Source organism: Xiphophorus hellerii, chromosome 24, assembly GCF_003331165.1.
Source record: "Xiphophorus hellerii strain 12219 chromosome 24, Xiphophorus_hellerii-4.1, whole genome shotgun sequence".
Taxonomy (NCBI): Eukaryota; Metazoa; Chordata; class Actinopteri; order Cyprinodontiformes; family Poeciliidae; genus Xiphophorus; species Xiphophorus hellerii.
Genome location: NC_045695.1, coordinates 5,979,352 through 6,000,351, shown reverse-complemented (window position 1 = coordinate 6,000,351; position 21,000 = coordinate 5,979,352). Strand labels below are relative to the sequence as shown.

The window sequence follows — 21,000 nt, the reverse complement described above, 5'->3', positions numbered from 1 at the left end:
TAGGAAAAAAAAAAAAAGGACTGTGGCCATTATTTTAGGAAGTTGATGAACTAACTCCGCCGTAATCCGACATTGCTGATAGATGATTCGAATTAATCTGTTTTTTTTGTTTTTTTTAGCACATTCTACAGATTCTTTGTGGGTTTCAAGTTCTCCCTGAAACACTCCTTCACAGTGTGAGTGTCATGGCTGCTGGGATTGTTGTCCCATGTGATTTCAGTGTGTAAGGAACACAACACGGCCCAGGGCATCAAGTTAGGGGAAAAAATCTCATTGCAAGCTGCAGCGTATTAATCACTGCGGCACTTTAGCCATTTGGAAACTCTTACCCACTTGTTTAGTTAAACCCCCAGGTGGCCACGCTGTTTTTTCACCGTTTGTCTTGACAATGACAGTGGACAGAACTGTAAAAAAAAAAGAAGAATTTGCATCCTCAGAGATTTTCTTTTTTTGGAAACGCTGAAAATAACCCCCCTACCCAAAAAAAGCTTTCCAAACCAAACTGGTCCTATGTGGAAAACCTTTTCGCTCAATTAACTCCAAGATAGCAAAGAAGATAACTGGTGACGGGTTCAACTGCTGTGGAGGATTTTTTTTTTTCCAACTCTTCACGACAGAGAAAATTCGGTAACACTTTTACTTGAAGGAGGGGTAAAGGGGCATTAGACTGACATTATACTGTCATAAACGTGACATAACAATGGACATGAACATGAAGGAGCATTCATGAATGTTTATGACTGTTGCCGTGAAATGTCATTCGGTAAATAATGGCACTATTAATGCAAATTTGCACTAAAAGTTGCATTAAAAGTCCATTGAAAGTGTCAAATTTGCATTATTTGGTTAATAATGACCTTTTCAATGCAAGTTTATATAAAAACTCTACTAAAAGTGTCAACGTTGCATTAAAAGTGTCATTATTTACCGAATGACACTTCACGACAACAGTCATAAACACTCCTTCATTTTAATAACATGTCATGTTTATGACGGAGCCATCTCAGTCTTATGCACACCCCTTCAAATAATGTGTTACCGAAAATTCCAACGTGTCGAAATGATTTTTGAGCTCAAATCTCTCAAAGGTCGGACTTTTACTACACCATTACAGACTTCAGCTGTTCGAACATAGAGATGTAACACGATCTAGACAGATGAGATGTTTTGAAATTAAAACATCAGCATCTTTCTGACGGAGTTGTGAAAGGAAATGCCTCGATTACATCACCGCTTTAACAGCCAAAAGGCGAAATGTCTACATCGCAATCACAGCACATGCTGTCAATAGCAACTGGCAATCGCAACTTTGGACGAATTGCCCACTTGACTTGTTTTTGTCGTTTGGAGACACGTTAGGTCATACCAAGAGTTTGTTGAAGACAAAAGTTTTGTTATTTGCAAAGCGGAGCCCAAACCTCCACATTATTCTGCACAGTGTCAGAGCAAGAGTCATTCCTTAGTGGTTACACAATACCTCTTCATCTCCCTACTATTTGTCATCTGGCAGAGGCTTGTCACAGCAAACATGTTCATGTGGCCTGCTCCCATGTTTGATCCCCAACATCTGTTTCAAGTGTGCATTACTCAGAGCCCTCGATGTGTCCAGGTCCCGAAATAGAATCCAACTTTGGATGACCAAACTGTTTGTTCCAAGAGCAAACATTGTGCTGCAGAGGAATGGGAACAAACACCGGAGTTTAGAGTTGGAGCCTCATCGACGGGGTTGACGGATTGCCGGGCTCCAAACATGGCACAACACTCTTGCTTGAGGTGACTGATATCAAGCGTCGGATTACACAAGTGTTGCACAAGCAGTTTCATAAATGCAGAGGAGAGATTGAAGGAACGCTTTGTTTAATATCAACATTAATAGGCAGGAGGGCTGAGAACCAGGACAGGGTGTTAGGCTGGAGTGGTTACGCTTCTTTCCCAGTCCCTAGAAACCAGTATTAAATACAGGACAGCTGTCATATATAGAATAATAAATAGTCTGCCTCATCTGTCTGTTTTTTTTTTTTTAATTCTTAAAGAACAAGTCTCCATCTCCAAACCAAAACCCAACTCCATGTGTTTGCATAGGCAGCTCTGGGAAGTTCCTGCTATCTTTGGCGCGGTCTTGTTCTCGCTGCCTATGAAAACGTTTTCCACACTGCCTCATTCATTGTCCTCCAGGAACCGTCTCCTCCAATTGGTTCCAAGCGGCGTGATTAATTCCCATTTCTTACATAAGCCAGCAGGTCACACGAGTTCAGCTTCAGTTAGTTTCTGAAGCGAATCGGGAGCGATACTCAGGAAGAGACCGCGTGAAATTTTGCAGTTTCAACTTTAAGGATCATCTTTGACTCTGTTGGCATTAAACCCGAATGACTGTCATTATCTCCCTATTGTCTCCTCTCATTATGGTGTGCTTGATGTTTCACTGCCATCGGAAGGAATTAATGATTGAAGAAGACCGTCATTGAGTCATCTCTGGTGATGGTCTAGCCTTGCTGAGCTGTGGTGTGGGGGCTTCACTTTAATTCCCGTATCCATAATGCTTTTTTGCTTTACATAACAGCCTTACCCTGTCATTTTAGATAAATCCCAGGAGTCTCTATTTCCATCAGCTTGCCTGGCAAGACTCGTAACGTTTAGCAACAATGACCTCAGCCATTGTGAAGCCGTGACATATTCTGCTCAGCGGTTTCGAGGCAGGAAGACTTTTCGGCCTCGTTTTTCCAAGTTCAACATTCGGCCTAAAGAGCACCGAGAGAGAACGCCGTCTTTTTACAAACTGTTCAGTGGGAGGGAACAACTGGCGACCATTCGTTAATATCGCTGCACACCAAAACGTTAGCTGCTGCTGTTTCAACTGGCGGTTTTTCAAGAACAACCTGCTCGTTTGTTTTATGCACCATCGGGTCCCGTTGTTGGATGAAATGGGTCCATTTTTCACCCGACAATAGACACTGACAGAGGAACCAGCTCCCTGACAGACACAAGACCTGCCTGTTATATGACAAAAGGTGACTCACGGTAGGAAGAATCCTCCAAATGTGGATTTAGTCAGCTATTCGGACAGAGTTCGCTGAAAGCGTTCTGAAGGATTAACAATGTGGCGCTGATGCAGCCGGCTTAAGGTACGACTATGAATTGGCAGGGAAATCCACTGTTTTGTTTGTGAGCTTATTCCCTAAAATCCACATTAAACATCACATTAGTACAGTCAATACAATGAAGCAATCACTAAAAAATATTTTATTGAACAGCTGTGTATTAAATATGATACTTCAGGGTTTATGGGTTGAATGTGTTTTTAATCCAAACCTTGGCATTTTTGACGCATACATTTTATATTTTTTCTCAATAGAGAAAATATGACTGTTTAAACCCATCATATTGATGTCAATCAAACCCATTTTTATTAATGCTTTTAATTGTTACTTATTTGTTTTATTATTATTGGAGCCTTGTCCTGTGTTGAAGGACAATACAGTTTGTCATGTATCAATTATGATTAAAGAAATTAACCTAGTCAGTGGAAAGTGGTGATAAAAGTGTGTCAAATGTTTTCATGATATTATCTTTTACTCCAGATAATAACGTTATCAATTAAGATACAAAGAGCAAACAGGTGGTGTTTGTACATTTCTTTCTTCTTAAAAGTTTCACACTTTGTTAGCCGTTTGTGTTCATTTACTGATAAAGAAACCAATGGTGGGACAGCAGTATGACAGAAATCATAACCATTAATAAGGTAAAAAAAAAAAAAAAATGAACATGGTTGTAATTTATAGCCCAAAAAAGTGGAGTATTTCATATGAAAAGGTGGAAAATCATTTGCATCATATGGCGTATGCAATATTAAAATATCTGTAAATCACCAAGTTTAACTGAATTTGACCTTCTGACTCCTGACGTATAACTGAGCTCTTCAGATGGATGTGTACTGCTTTTCTCTTTGGCTGGTCGTTTTTGCGTGGCGATCAGGCTGACCTGCGCAGAAATCCTGATTCCATATCGCTGTCATCACCGACCGCAAGATGCAGACGAGCTGGTGTACAGCATCAAGATCCCCCATAAACCTAATCAGTAAAACTCTTTAAAGCTCACATATGAGAACTCCACTTTCGTCCAAGGCTTTTCTTAACTTTACAAAATGATTCTTGTGATTTCCTCTCTCTTTTGGCCCCATAAATGTCTGGATTTGACGGGAGCCAGAAGGAAACACTGAAACCCAAACTCTCTCCTCTCTTCACACGTCACCGCTCACCTCCTCAGCTAAACGCTTAAACGCCGCTCTCAGCGGCAAGCACTCCTCCCTTCTTGAGAGCTTCCTGCAATGCAAAGTCCCATATAAGGGCATGCTGATGATGTAATGGTCCTCGGGCAGGGAGCACATATTGTTTGGTCTAACTGTAGGAATGCCCACATTGCAGCTGCTCAGAGTGAGAGCCGTAGACGGAGCTGAGGGGTCGGCTGCTTTACGGCGAGATAATAAAGTCATAGCAGTAAAGCTGGGAGAGCAGGTAGGCACAATGGATGCTGTCATTTATATTCAAGATTAAAAATGAACTATTCTAAACAAGCTGATAATCAGGAGTTAGTTCCCTTCCTGTTGCTGTGCTTGTAGTTTTGTGTTATTTCAGGAGAAAGTCTTTTTTTTTTGTTGTTATAGTTTTTTTGGGTGTAAATATGGATATCAGGAGGATGTTTATGTGCGGTTTGACTTCATATTTTAACTAAATGTGGAATGGTAAAGTCATGGTTGTGCATTTTACAAATTGGCAGCATTTCTATGATGGCAGAAATCAAACAAAAAGCTTTCAGAGAAGCACAGAAAGAAACTTTTTTTTAAAAAAAACCTGAATTTTGCTTTAAATACCTCATCATATCAGAGATCTGTTGATCCAAGCAGATGTGTGTTTGGCGTGGTTTGTGTTCAGCCGCTGATCAGGCTGAAAACGTTCAAAACTGGAGTCACAGAAGTGAAGTTGAAAATGTCAAAATGAGAGGAAAAAGATTTTGTATTGAAACGTTTTTAAACTCCCTTTAAAACATTTTCTTTTAATATCTATTCAGATGAAAAATAATGCTGCATTGTTTTTGTTTCCTCAACATATTTTTGACCAAACTTATTTTAAAAAGGCATATAAAAAGCATGCCTTTTTAAATGCAATACAGTAATATTTAGTTCGCGTATTTTACATGAAAGTTTGAGGTTTTTAATTGTGTAACCAGACGTTTGACATTTAAATTCACTTTGAGAAAATTCATGCTTTATATGGAAGTTTTCATAAAAAAAATTGAACAGGGACATTTGCTTGGTTTGAGGTTATGTAATTATAATAACTAAAACTTTTAAGCAGATATATTTTTGTGGGGGTTTTATCACATTTTTTTCAGTTTTAAAACTACATCACATTTACTCCAATGCATTTCGTATTTTTATGGAAAAGACAAAAATATTTCAGAAATACTTAGACAATACAAAAACTATACATTTGATGTCACTGCTCTAATTCACGTCAATTTTATTTACTAATTGCAGTCGTTTTTGGAGGAATTTTGCACAAAACTAATTTAATAGTTCTTAACAGTTGACTTTATGTTTATTTGGTATTTTTGACAAGCGCATTTTGTGTTTGTATGCCAGTGAAAACTTTCCTCCATTTAATGAAAAGTAGGACATAATTCATACATTTTGATTGCCCTCTGGAGGCAGACCCTGCATGTGCTCGGCCTTTAAACGCAGCCGCTGCACGGCATCAATCATTAGCCGTTCTCTATAACCGAGACACAGCTGAACATATATAACCTAAGCAGCTGTGGTGAGGGCCGGACATGCGGCGCACGCTGTGCCCCTCGGGGCGACGGGCTGAGCCACAGTTTCCAGCCTCAGACGTCCTTTAGAGAGGAAGCCTGCTGGTGAGAACTGCTCCCGCCTGGATGCTCCTTCCCCTCTCTAATAGGATTTAATGTTTGCTAAGCTCACGTTTAGGGGGTTGGGAAGGGAAAACCTGATATTTTCAACAAAGCCAGAAACAATCCGGTGCAGCCCGCAAACTCGTCAAATCGCTCCGTGCAAATAATTTTTCCATGACACATTTAAGACTTAGGGTGGTGGTCAAAGATTCCTTCAAGGGAGCTTAAGCGGCCTGCAGTGTGGGTGGTAAAGGCATGATGCTATGCTATGTATTCCTCCATGCTAACACGCTTTCAATATGAGAGGAACTCTGCTTAAAATCCAGATCTGCTGCTCGGTGCGCGTTCAGGTCCAGAGGTCAGCGACCTTGCCAATCTAGAGAGCCAAACAATTTTTAAAAAGTTTGGAGCTCCAAAACCTACAGATGCTTGTAAATAGGTTCTTTATATAAAATGTGTTTTATGGTTACATTTAAGAACCAAATATTTATCTAAGAAAACATTCTTCTTTATCAGCGGAAGGTGTGATGTTTAAAAATGAGAGAGAAAGCGGCTGAACAAACAAAAGTATTCCAGGTATCATCTATCTGCTTCTGCTGCAGAGATGACTAGTTCAGATATTACTGGCAAACACATAGAAAACCTGCTAACATTGTCATGTAGGCTTCAGAGTTGTTGCACTGTTGCCTAGTAGCAAGGAGGTCCTGGGTTCAAATCCCAGCCTGGAGTTGGCAAGTTCTCTGGGAACTCTGGTTTCCTCTGACAGGTCAAAAACACGACTGTTAGGTTAACTGAGCTCTCTCCTCAGGTGTGTGTGGGTGAGTGTGTGTGTTTATCTCTACAATGGATTGGCAAAAAAAAAACATTCCTGGTGTCCTTCTGCTGGAAAACCAAGCTGGACTTTTTCAATCTAAAAATGCCGTGGTGGTTTAAACCTGTTAAAAGCCGCCGTGGACGGCATGAAGGGCAACAAGTGGTTTGGTTTCTGACGTCCCCTCTGCATGGTGGTGGTCCACTCACCGCACATGTACAGATTACATCATCTGTTAGCCACTTCATGTCTGCACTCGGTGGAAAAAAAAAAACAAAACCAGACAACACATCACAATGTTTTAACCAAAACATGCTGTTTTATGTCAAAGCTCTACTCCAGTGAAGGACTAAGAAATTTGCTCTTCATTAATGGCCAAAATATGATGATATGATGTTCACTAGATCAGGATCTCGCTCTAAATTTAGACTTTTGTTTTGGAAAACAAGCAATCAGCAGAGAATTTTGTCCTCCTTTGGAGCAAAACGCATCCCTCCTTCTATTTCAGCCGATGACATCACCCAAAAACCAGCAGGAACTGAGATAAGGCTTTGAGTAAACAATGATTACAGATGGGTTTACCCGAGAGACGTGTTTGTTTTAAACGTCTCCATAGCAATAGTGCGTCTCCATGCACACAACCTGTTTCAAAAGCAGCATTTTTGTTTAGCACATTTGCCCCTGAATGAGACGGCTGCAGTTTCCCCTTTGATTTATGACCCATGAAGAAGTTTAACAGCCGACATGATGGTGACAAAGTCACAAAAAAAAATCCTGGAAACTGGGAAATTCATCTCAAATTAAAATAACATTTTAAAAGTCAGATTTAGCTAATTTAAAAAAAAAAATGGCTTTATTAAGTTCGCCGAATGCTAAAAATATCTGTATTTTTATTTTTTGCCATGTAAATGTATGAAATTATCATTTACCGTTTAAACCCGGATGTAAGAGGAAATAGAAACAGTACAACAAAAAAAAACACACATTGAAGAATTTTTTTTTAAGTTTTTTTTTTTAAGTTTTTAAATTTCTACATATTTTTTCTTTGTCATATTTGATTTGTTTGATATGTTTGGAGTTTTGTCAACCAAATAGATCGAGGCTGTATGCATTCATATATACAGTATTAAGCCACAAAAATAAAAAAAAAACTGCTTTTGCGCCAATCCATAAAGTAGTGCCTAAAATCCCAGGACTAACTCATTTTATTTTCACCAGATTTTCTATAAAATATTTCATCATTTTTTTTTGACACTCATTTTTAAAAAGTTCGACATTTTGTTACGTTTCATGTCGATGAAGAATCTGTTACAGAAGGCGACTGCAGCCGTTTTTAAACAAGGTTTTTGAACAACACAAGGTTTTTGAAGAAAGTGCTCACTTTGATACATTTGGCATAATTGGGTTGAAATACACCAAAACATCACACTATTGAAAAATGAAGCTTGGAAGAGTAAAAGTATTTTTAAATGGCCACAGAATAAACATGAACCCCACACTGGCTACGCAAATGAGCTCCGTTTTGGCAGTAAACATTACAATATAATATTTTACTGGCCGCGTTGTAATATCCAGTTCTTATTTCCCCTTTTGGCAGCCGTCAATGAGAGACATGACACTGCACCCACGGCCCTGACATCATATATCACCCAGCTTCTCTGAGGAGGTTTCTATTTAAACTGTGGAGCAGGGGGAATTCCTTTAATTGCAAAAGTAGAAGAAGAAAAAAAAAAGAAAGAGAGAAGAAACGGGAAGGGCGGTAAAGGGTGGGGGGGCCGGTGCAAGAGGAACCCCTCAATTATGGGATTGTTCCATGCCAGAGGGCTGTCTGTGTGGAAATGCCTGGCAGCTGCTTCCCCCTGAGGGATCAATGGGCTCAGCGGCAGACGCCCTGACCGGCTTACACGTCGCGCTGCATCATGTGGAACGCGCAGAGCTCTTAACACAGAACCATCTGGTCAAATTAGCCATTAAAAACGACAAATTCTCTCCCCGAAGAGCTGAAATCGGTTAACCTATACCTTGGTGAGCCAAAGTGTCAAAATAAACTTGCTCGTGTCGCGTTTTCAACACAACACTTCGTGCTGGAGAATGTCTGATTTTCACAACGAGCCTCGCTGCCCTTGCGCTGCTGCAGTCGTGGAAAGAACTACGCCCTGTGATTTAGCAGCTCCATCAGCAGGAACTGCTAGTCGCCACTTTACGGCTTTATCACGTCCTCAATATTGCCTCAGTTCCATGGGGTTTGCATAGGTTCCGCCATAGAGTATTGTCTTTGACTGGGGCATTGAGGGTTCTTGATTTATTCTGCTGGGATCATTGTCCTGTTGGTGGTTGTTGGATTCATTCAGCTGTGTTGTTGGTAACCTACTTTTTTCAGCCATTTCAATGGCTTGCTGTGGGTTTTTTTTTTTTTCATAAATTTGGCATCGAACATGCTGGCTGACGCCCGGAAATTCTGAGATGGAGCTATTTGTTTTATTACTTTGAACATTTGAGGTTAACATTCTTCAATGTTAACTCCTAGGAAGATTAGAAACGGTCCTAAATGTTTAAAATGGAAAAATCTCTAACTTGAGAATGATGAATTTCCACTTTATCCCCTAAAATACTTCATATCTGGTATTTTTTTTGAGGAATACTCCTGCTTTTCACGTTGAACATGATCAGGATAATCCAGTACATTTCCTGACTTCTACTATTTCCTTCAAATTTAATGGAAAAAGCAAAAAAAATAGCTGTTTTTATCATGGCAGCACATCTTGAGCTGCTCAAACATCCACCCAACAGTTGAAAACTCCGCTTTTCTGTTCGTATGAGATGTAGTTGGCAACAAGGGAGAAAATAATAACCACACAAAACCCATGACTGCCAAACTTCTGCTGTTTTAATGTGTTAAATTTTCTGTGACATAAAGACTTTACTCCTCCATAGCCATGATGAGAAAATAACAGTGTTTGTGTATCAGTTATCAGAAATGTGGCCCAAATTACAGATAAAATCTACCAACATTATACTGATAGATTTTGTTAACTTGACATTTGGGTCCAGTTGATATCTATTTGCGGGTATTTTGTCCATACTCAAATGTCAAGTTGATCAATTGTATCTATAAATATAGCTTTTGATTTCCATCTAAGTGAAGTAAAACATGTATAGGCTATAAATCAGTTTCTTTAAATCAAATGTTTTTTTATGTCTTCACAGGTTGAAGCTGTTAATTGATCAGGAAAAGGCATACCAAGAACGAAAAGACCAAGAAAACAACAAAAAGGCAGAAAGCCTAAAGGAAGAGCTGACTAAACTCAAGTCTTTCGCGTTGATGGTTGTGGATGAACAGCAGCGTCTCACTGAGCAGCTAAATCAGAAAACAGTCAAGGTCCAAGATCTCAGCGCCGGATTCTCTCAAGCTCAGGAAGAGCTGAGCTCGGCTAATGCTCGTCTGCAGGAAGAGGAGCAGAAAGTCTTTCGCTTAGAGGCTGAGCTGCGTGAGCAGGCCAGTCGACACCATCAAGATCAGGAAGCCATGACTGCCAAACTGACCAGCGAGGACGCCCAAAACAGGCATCTGCGCCAGAAGTTGTCGGCACTCAGCCGGCAGCTGGATGAGCTGGGGGAGACCAATAAGACCCTGAGAAGAGCCGAGGAGGAACTGCAGGAGATGAGGGACAAAATTAGCCGAGGCGAGTGTGGAAACTCGAGCCTCATGTCGGAGCTTGAAGAGTTACAAAAAAGAGTGCTTGAGATGGAGGGGAAGGATGAGGAGCTGATCAGGATGGAGGACCAGTGCAGAGACCTCAACAACAAACTGGAGAAAGAGACCAAACAGAGCCGGTGCTTGAAAGCCGAAGTTGATCAACTGAACCACAGGATTACAGACTTGGAAAAACTGGAGGATGCTTTCAGTAAAAGCAAACAAGAATGCAGCTCACTCAAAAGTAACTTGGAGAAGGAGAGGACAGTGTCAAAGGTTCTGAGCAGTGAGCTGGAAGCTTTGAAAGTCAGAGTCAAAGAACTGGAGACCGCTGAAGGCAAGGTGGTCAAGACGGAGCAGACCCTGAAGGAAGATCTGACCAAGTTAAAGACTCTGACGGTTATGCTGGTGGATGAGAGGAAAGCGATGGCCGATAAGCTGAAACAGATGGAGAACAAGGTGCAAAGCAGCGCAGGCAAGCTTCAGGCTGAGCAGAACAAAGTTACATCAGTCACAGAGAAGCTGATAGAGGAGAGCAAGAAGGCATTGAGGTCAAAGGCAGAGCTGGAGGAGAAAATGTGCTTTGCAACAAAAGAGAGGGATGACTTGAAGGCCAAGCTAAGAACCGAGGAAGAGAGGAATAAAGATCTGGAATCTAAAGTCAATATGATGAAGAAACGGTTGCAGTCACTTGAGACAATTGAGAGGGAATACCTGAGAAGCAAAGCGAAAGAAGAGCAACTCAAGACACCTCTGGCAAATCGTTTCCAGCAAGAAGACAACAAAGTCAAAGATTTGACGCAGGAGGTTGAACATCTGAGACGCAAACTAAAGGATATGAAAGTGGCAGAGGAAGACTCATTAAAAACGCCAGAGTATGAAACACTGGAGAAAAAGTTTGTCAATGAACAAGAAAGAGCCAAAGTCTTGATGGAGGAGCTGGAAGTATCCAGAAAAGAGCTTACAATGTACCAACTGAATGAAAAGAAGGAGTGTAACCAAGAGCATGTCCTTTATAAACGCTTGAAGGAAGAGGAAGCAAAGTCTAGTCATCTGTCCAGAGAGGTGACGGCTCTGAAGGAGAAAATTCATGAATACATGGGAACAGAGGAGTCTATCTGCCGAATGAAAACTGACCACTCCACTCTGCAGAGAAAACTGACCCAGCAGGAGGTGAGAAACAAAGAACTCGCCCGAGAAATGGAGACGCTAACTCGAGAGCTGGAGAGATACCGACGCTTCAGCAAAAGTCTTCGCCCAGGCATGAATGGAAGGCGGTTTTCAGACCTTCATGTGTCGACCAAGGAGGTTCAGACCGAGCCGCTTGACTTCATGTCTGCTGACAGCAAGACTATGGTTCCGCTGGAAAGAGCGGTGGTCAACGGTAAGCTGTATGATGAAAGCGAGGCTGATGATGGCGCAAATTACAGCAACGAACTGCAGCTCACCAAATATAGCCCGTCACTTATGAACAATGTCAACAATCTAAACAACAACCTGAGGCGAGCAAGAGGCCCATTCCTCAAAACCAAAGACGCTGCCCATCAGGTGAACGGCAAAATGCAACCACGCCATAACGGCAACCACGTCCAGACTGGAGATGTGGTGTTGACCCACTGTCCTGGGCAGCCGCTGCATATAAAAGTCACTCCTGACCACGGACACAACACGGCAACACTAGAGATAACCAGTCCCAACACAGAAACCCTTCAGTCATTCACCAGCACCGCCGTCATACCCACAAGTGGAGGACCCCCCAAGCAGAGAATTACAATCATTCAGAATGCCTCGATTTCCCCTACCACAAAATCCATTTCTCCGACAACTAAATCTAAGTGTTCCTCCATCTCAGATGAACCGTGCTCCCCAGATAGGGCCCTATCACCTTCCACTATGACTACTTACTCCAGAGCCATGACCCCGGACTCATGTGGTTCTGTAACACCAGACCGAGCTATGTCGCCGATACAAATTGTCTCAGTGACAACAGGAGCGCAGGATCACTCCCTTCCCGCAGAGCCTGTGGAAGTCGTTGGTGGGCACGCCGTTTTCCGTGTCACCCCGGAAAGGCAAAGCAGCTGGCAGGTGCAGAGGTCCAACAGCTCGGGGTCAAACGTCATCACCACGGAGAATAACAAAATCCACATTCACTTAGGAAGTCCGTTCATTCAGGCCGTCAGCGCCCCTTCACAAGTCCCTGGACTCCAGGAGCAAAAGACTCAGATTATTGCAAACTGCAGCACTCCCGCTGCCAAAGGCAGCAGTAAAATCACGAGCAGCATCATGATTAAGCCCACATCTACCCCAATCCAAAGACCGTCACAGATTACAGTAAGTAATGCCTATGAGTGACCTCACAGTTCCCAAAACTCTCCATCCCATCCTTAGTTCTGAGTTCTATCATCTTTAGTGCTAACTAGACTTAGAACCTTGTCTGTTTCCCTTCATACATAAGTTTGAACAGAATGTTGAATGTTTTATTTTTGGTTTGTTTTGTAGTGTGCAATAAAATGATTACTTTTTTTTTTTAAATAACCACCTGCATGAAAAAATAAGTACAATCTGCTTTGACACCAGGTTCTAACTCATGTGCACTTACTGTATTGTACTCAGTGGTCCATTCGCCATGTAGTCTGATTCACACTGATGTATCATGCCAGTTTTTATTCATCATATTTCACAAACTACATTATGTCTGAGCTGTTTGATTGTTTTTTTTCTTTCTGTTTGGATAATTAAAGTGTGCAAAAAAAGAAAAAAAAGATTTTGTTTTAGTTTGTCATCCATGCTTGCTGATTTGATTTATCCAATAAAACCAGCATGCTTTGAATTCAATTAAAGATTAAAGCGGAAGGTAATTGTCTGCAGATTTAATTCTACTCATTTTTGCTGCATGTTGACAGGGTTATGGTCCTATGTGGTCAGTTAAAAACCTCTTTCACAGATACAGATACAGAAACTCTCTTGGACGCTCACGTGTTTGCTTGCCTGACCTAAAATCATAGGCTGATGTCATAGTTTCTTAATGCATCCAGCGCCCAGAAACCCAGTGAGTGAAAATGAAAAGCAGGGTGATGTTAACTTGGAATTCCTTCGGAATGGAAAGTCGGTTTTAAACCTTTAGACCTTAACATGGTGCAACCATAAAGCTGCTGGTGGAGGGGAAACCGTTGCTTGGCCCAAAAACAGCTCTGGACTTACATGTGTTCCTGAAGCACAGGCACATGAGAACTATTACTAAATTTAGTATGTTTTTAATTCTGTATTTTTACTTCTGTTTTTGTGATTTTTATTTTATTTAAAAAATTTTTGCAATCAAAATAACAGATTTTCATGGTGCCACTTAAGAAATATTTGCAAGGAATATTGAGAGATGTGTGAAAAATATGGGGCTGAACAGTTGTGCGGTTGGCAGAGCTGTTGCCTTGTGGCAAGAAGGTCCTGGGTTCGATTCCCGGCCCGGGGTCTTTCTGCATGGAGTTTGCATGTTCTCCCTGTGGATGCGTGGGTTCTCTCTTGGTACTCCGGCTTCCTCCCACAGTCCAAAGACATGCCTGTCAGGTTAATTGGGCTCTCTAAATTCTCTCGAGGTGTGAGTGTGTGTGTGTGTGCATGGTTGTTTGCCTCTGTGTTGCCCTGCAACAGACTGGCGACCTGTCCAGGGTGAACCCCGCCTCTCGCCCGGAACGTTAGCTGGAGATAGACACCAGCACCTCCCGACCCCACTAGGGACAAGGGTGTAAGAAAATGGATGGATGGATGGTGTGAAAAATAATTTCTCCCACTTTCATGGAGAACAGGGGAAAACAGCTTTTGCAGATCTTTTCTTTTCTATGGCCTTTCTATGGAATTCTGTACGATTGGAGTCTGTTTAGTTCTCCTTCTGGGATTTTAACCCACTGAAGTAGATTTTATTGGCAGACTTTTAACCAGCCAATCAGAAGAAACAAAGTCATATCAGAGGGAAAATCTGCATAAGGGTGAATATTACCAGAAAAAGCCATAAAATTACTAGAAAAGTTAATGAGAAAAAAGCTTCAAAGAAGTTATGAAGAACTGATGCGACCAGTTTGTTCGAAATGGGCAAAATTGTTTCAAAGTCCTGCTTCTGATGTTAATTTAATGCTGATGTATGAAAAGATGAAATATTTCTTTATTTGTAAAACCAAAGTATAACTTGACAAGTTGCTCAACATTCCTCATTTGGGTTTGTGATTATTTTTCACAGAGACGTTATAACCTTTCTTCTTTATTTTCCTAATATCCCAGTTTTATTCTCATATTAATCCTCCTTTAATCTCAAATGATTACAACTTTTTTCTCCAATTTTAACAACTCTGTTCTGGGTATTATGAAATTATTATTACTTTATTCTCATATTGTTACAACTTTGTTCCGGTCATATTCTGGTCATATGACTTTATGCTCGAAATATAACAACTCATTCTCAAATTATTACAACTTTGTCCTGTGACACTATGATTTCATGTCATATGATTTTATTTTCATAATGCTATGACTTCATTCTGGTCTTTTTTTCTTCGTAGCCTGGCTCTAATACTCAGTCACGCATTTGCAAACTTCTCTAAGCCAGAGAACAAACCTGAACGCAGCAGAACTCCATGAGGAGGCCAATATTTTTCACAGCGCCGCTAAGGCTGTAAAAGATCCCAAACATGCATCACTGTTGGAAAGACGTGTGAAGTAAATTCCAGCTCCAACACACACACACACACACACACCCACATCCACACACACCGGTCACAAGATGATGAAATAAAACATTAAACTAAACGAGTGAGAGGAGGCACAGCTGTGGAAACCAGACCCAACGTCTGTCTGGGTGCGATGAAACCTCTCCGGGTCCAAACAAGATGCTATTCATTAGAGAACCACTTGATAAACCACCAGCAGCTGAGCCGTCCGTCTGCGACCTCAATTACCCCCCTGACTCACTCACCACTTATCTGATTCATAAACCGAGCTCATCGGGTTCAGCCGGAGGAAGATAAAAGTGTGCAGAGAGCCATAAATGTGACTTCCTGGAAGGCCGTTGCTCTAGAGGAACTCGCCGCGATGCTGCGTGTTATTAATAAAAATACCTCAAACATTCTGAGAGCAAAAAAAAAAAAAAAACCATAATAATGCGGCATAGAGACTGCAAGACGAGCACCAAACAGAGCTTGTGTTTGGTTGCTACAGCAGCAGCAGAGGAAACACTTAAGCTGCACTGAGACACCAGAGAACAGAACCTCTCTCTCGCTCTCTCTGTTTTTGGTGAACACTCAGCAATGTCACGAATCCAAGATCCAAGAAACCAAGTGGCTCCTTGGTTTCTCTGGCCCATTAAGCGACACTTACTTACCTGACATTTTCCTCAATATTTAAGCATTTCCGAGGCGGTTTTTGGCAATTCCTCTGACTTTCACGGCACGTATGAGCGAACATGAGCTTCTGATTTGAGGATGTGTGATGAAACCGCTGAAAATGTCTCAGAGCAAACAGACAACACGCGCCCCTCTCCCCCGCTCGGACGTATAGACACACAGGCATTCAGGTTTCTTAGAATTCTGCACCATGATTGAGTCCGGAGCGTTGTGCACAAGAGTGAAACATTTCCAGAGAACTGAGAACAGGAAAAGGAAGAGGCTGCTATAAAGTGTTTAAGAAGGAAGTTGTGTTTTGTGCCACTTACATTCCCCTGGCAACCGTTAAAATGACTGCCAGCCACTGTTTTCTTAAAGTTATCCAGAGTTATTCTGTAGCATAAACCAACTTGTTTGCATAGAACTCCTCATGAATTAGCCAGGATCAAATAAATGCAAAAAGTCGTGCATTGGCTGTTTATGGCTGAGCGTGCAAAGCCGTGTAAGTGTGCAAATATCTAATCAGGGTTACTGCAAGCAGGATAGCCTCTAACCGGTCCCCCCCCCAAAAAATTTATTCCCATCGGCATCTTGGCATGAGGCTGCACATGTAAACACGCTGATTAAGATGTGATTGTGCGCTAAATGGAGCGGCAGGCTTGTTTGAGGACAACAAGCGGCTCGGTTTGTTTGACGGCCGCACATCAGAAACGGTCAAACGGTTTCTGAGCAGACTGATGCACTGGGACAGATTAAAGCAAGGGTGTCAAACTCCTCAAGGTCCTCGAGGGCCCGGTGTGCTGCAGTTTTTAAATGTGCCAAACACTGGAATGAAACGGCTTAATTGATTGATTGACTGATGATCATTTATTTCAGACATTTCACCAACAAAACATAATAATAATGACTTTCATGTTTCTAAGTGTAAATACAATACCTTACTATCAAATGTACATACAAAATACCACTTATTCAGTGACTGTGAGTCTGAAAAGGAGTATGATGAAGTTTAACTTATACACTGCCTGGCCAAAAAAAAAGTCGCCACCTGGATTTAACTAAGCAAATAGGTACAAGCCTCCTATTGGATAAGTACTGCATAGGCGATTATCTTCCAGCTGGCAACAAGTTATTTAACCCCAGCTGATGCAATGAGTAACTCCTCATTTCTTAAACAACCATGGCAAAAGACACATCCTGTGGTCGTGGAAAAGACGTTAGTCTGTTTAAGAAGGGTCAAATCATTGGGATGCATCAAGCAGAGAAAACATCTAAGGAGATTGCAGAAACTACTAGAATTGGGTTAAGAACTGTCCAACGCATCATTAAAAACTGGAAGGATGGTGGGGAACCATCGTCTTCCAGGAAGAAATGTGGTCGGAAAAAAATCCTGAATGATCCGTGATCGGCGATTACTTAAACGTTTGGTCAAATCAAATCGAAGAAAAACAGCAGCAGAACTCAGGAGTATGTTTAATTGTGAACGCAAAAGCATTTCCACACGCACAATGCGAAGGGAACTCCAGGGGTTGGGATTGAACAGCTGTGTAGCCGTAAGAAAACCTCTAATCAGTGAGGCTAACCAGGAAAAAAAGGCTTCAGTTTGCTAGGGAGCATAAAGATTGGATGTGGGTTTACATACACACACCTGCACGCAATTGCCCGAGTCATCCACAGTGATGTAATTCCCAGCCAAACTCATCATCCCTGTTCATCCTTATACTTTTGAATATTAACCATGTTGAGTCTTTTCTTAAAATACCTCATGCTTGGACTTTGCTTCAGCTCTTTAGTGAGTTTATCCCAGATCTTCACTCCAAAGACAGAAATGTCATTGTTGTTGGAACATTCAAAGTTCTGAAGTTGAGGTGTTCTCTATAGTCATATCCCCCCCCCACTCTATCAGTAAATCATTTTTGAATATTTTCTGGTAATGGTTTGTTTCTAACTTTATACATAAACGGTGCAGTCTGACACTCTACCAAATCTGGGAGTTTCAGGAAATAAGAATCTATAAACATGTTGTTGGTATGACAACAACATGTCATACCATAGTTCACAATCAACCTTGTGAACTATTCGAATGGCTCTTTTCTGTAATATGCATAATGGTTGAGGTGAAGTTTTGTAAGTGTTACCCCAAACTTCCACACGGTAACTTAGATATGGCAAAATAAGTGAACAGTAAAGAATATGAAGGGCAGAGGAGTTTAGAAATTTTCTAGCATTAGAGAGAACCACAATACTTCTAGCTATTTTAGATTAAACATATTTAATGAGGCTTCCAACAGATCTTATTATGAATCAATACTCCCAAAAATCAAATTTCAGTCACTCTCTCCACAGTCACATTATCAAGTATTACTTGTAAATCGCTACGCCTTTTACAATTCCCGAATAACATAAACTTGGCTTTACCTAAACAATAATTTGTGAATATCAAACCACTTTTTCAATTTACATCACTCTAAATTCATTTCTACCAAAAGCTGCCGTAAATTTTCACCTGTACAATTTTTTTTTGTATCGTCTGCAAATAAAACAAAATGAGGTGTTTTGGAAACCTCCTCCTTGTGTAGATCAGTTCTCCAGAGCCTTGCTAATGACCCAATTATTCTATTCAGGTGGTGCAGCAGAGGCACAACTAAACGTTGCAGGGCAGTGGAACCTCCAGGACTGGAGTTTGACACCTGTGGATTAAAGGGTTCTTTGGAAATGGACTCTTCCTCCCATTAGGACTTGTATCTGCTACAAAACATCTCTTTTTTTCAGGACGTTTGTTCATCATCATTGTTTGGTGGAGACATTGAATGTTTGTTCATTATTCCCTCTGCTTTAGGATGCTGTAAAGCTGGGAGGATGTTTTAATGCACTTTTTTTATGTTTGCATAGTTATGATGCATAACCACGGCAACAGGGTGTTGTCTTTACAATTGGGAGCAGTTAAGGAACAGCCCAGGAGCTTAAACAATAGCTGAATGTAGAGCAGAAAGAGGAGGAGGAAGTTCAAACCGTCTCTTCCATCGATTGTAAAGGGCAAGGATCACATCCCCTACTCCAACATCTTTCTGCCCGACTTTCTAACCATACGACCAGAAAGAAATTTAAAGAGGGGTGGCAAAAGCAACCGCAAGTCCTGGTGGACCAAGTTTGTACCATTCTTGACTTCATCTCTTCCATCCATCTTAGCAAACACGAAGCTTCTCCCCTACTCCAACATCTTTCTGCCCGACTTTCTAACCATACGACCAGAAAGAAATTTAAAAAGGGGTGGCAAAAGCAACCACAAGTCCTGGTGAACCAAGTTTGTACCATTCTTGACTTCATCTCTTATTGTCTCTTCCATCTATCATAGCAAACACGAAGCTTCTCCCCTACTCCAACATCTCTATGCTCAACTTTACAACCTTCACTCCAGTCTCAACTCTTCTTTATCCTCTAACATGTTTTTTTTTTTCCCCCAGCTCCATTTGTCAACTCTAACAAGCATCCACAGTCCTACTGTTTATTCCCTTAGCATGATACTGCCACTGCTGTGTTTCACCTTAGACATGGTGTGTTCAGGAAGTGTTCACATGCAATTCTGGTCTCTTGTTGAAAAACGACCTTCTTCTACATTTTGTTATATCCTCAACGTTACTTATTCAAAACTTAACCCTTTGTGATCATCCATGACCAAACCTCTCAGTTGGTCACACTGGCTTTAATTTAGGTGTAAAAGTTTGTCCTCTGAACATTAAAAATAGATATAAATAAATAGCTGTTCCTCCAGGAGTTTGATTGTTTTTGTGTTTTGTTGGGGTTTTTTTTGGCAATGTGATGCTAATTTAGGAATATTTGTAAGGAATGTATATGATATTTGAGCTAATATTATATATGATATTTAATATATGATATTTGATTGCTCAAATATGACATATTTGAGCTATTAAATACATGATATTTTAGTATGGCTGAGGCAGCAGTCACTTAAACTCAATGTTTTTGACCTATTTTGAGAAACATTCGCAGTAAAATCAGAAAAAATGTGGGGATCTATTGATTTTGTGTGAATTTTGAGGATTTGTAAAAAAAACTGGAGGGACTTGTTGATGTAATTTGGAGCCTAGAGGGCCACATAAAAAGCTATGGCGGGCCAGATTTGGCCCTCGGGCCTTTAGTTTGACACATGTGATCAAGTGGTCACATGTGTGGCACAATTTAGAAAACTACTGTAAAATGTAATAACTTAGAATCTTTGTTTTGATGAGTCATTTGAAAATTGACAACCTTTAAGCAGGCATTAAACATACTTTTTATTAAAGCTACATTTCTGTATTAAAAATGTTCCAATGTCTTAATTTGAAATTCATAACAGAAATAAAGGTTTTCAAACATCAAACTGTGTGTAGTAGCAGTATTAATGTATATAATGGGTTTCACTTAGTGATAGTTTCTGAAACAATAAATTGACTTTTCGGTAATTTTCTAACTTTTTGAATGGGTCTTAGAGTTTAGCCTGACATTTTAGAGTATGCCGCCATTTTTTGGTTCAAAAAGTACCGCGCTAAATTCTCGCCGTTTCTCCGTCAGATACCTCTCGAAGCATTCCGACGTCCGGGACCGACCCGGATCCCCAAACCAAAGGGGTTCGGCTCCCAGAAAAGCGCCAACAGCCCGGCGATAAACCCGGGGCCGCCGCCGCCGCCGGCTGCCGGAATCGGGAGAGAGCCGGCCTCACGCGCGAAGAACAGCCCGAACCTGCTGACCCGGAACCTGTGACGTCACTGACCCACGTAGCTGTCGTGCTGACTTAATAGTGACTTAATTAACATCGACTACATGCAGCCGTTCACTGTCTGTTCTATTCTATTGGCTCGTCCAGTGACACACTAACTACTGAAAATGATCTGCTGCAGCCGAATCACTCATCTGAATATGTCCATGCGGACAACAATGACATGAAAATATTGGATTGAAAGGTGTGACATATGTATTTGTTAAATGAAAAATTGTATGTGTATTTGTATGTGTCTTTGTTGTGAGATGCAGATAAAGAAGATGGATATGGGACACAGAAAAACAGTGACAAAAATGTACAGAACTGATGAGTTTGAATGCAGCTCCTTCATTAAAATATGACGTGTGTGTTATTTTTCCATTACAATAAAAACCTTTTATACTTTGATGCGTGGAAGGTTTACTGCCTGCACCTCAATATGTGGAAAAATACATTTTATTGA

The 21,000-nt window shown here is 41.0% G+C and overlaps 1 protein-coding gene across 2 annotated transcripts in view; it reads left to right on the top strand.

Moving 5' to 3' along the window:
- filip1l (filamin A interacting protein 1-like) overlaps window positions 1-20,945 on the top strand; it is a 67,445-nt gene extending 46,500 nt beyond the window's left edge. The window contains exons 1-3 of one of the 2 annotated variants that reach the window (XM_032556449.1): window positions 4,382-4,511; window positions 9,926-12,743; window positions 20,351-20,945. In XM_032556449.1, the coding sequence (XP_032412340.1) occupies window positions 10,041-12,743; window positions 20,351-20,539 (2,892 nt within the window). In that variant the 5' untranslated portion in view covers window positions 4,382-4,511; window positions 9,926-10,040 and the 3' untranslated portion in view covers window positions 20,540-20,945. Of the gene's footprint in view, window positions 1-4,381; window positions 4,512-9,925; window positions 12,744-20,350 lie in introns of those variants that run through there. The other variant, XM_032556448.1, reaches the window with a different exon arrangement.
- Window positions 20,946-21,000: the final 55 nt, after the last annotated feature.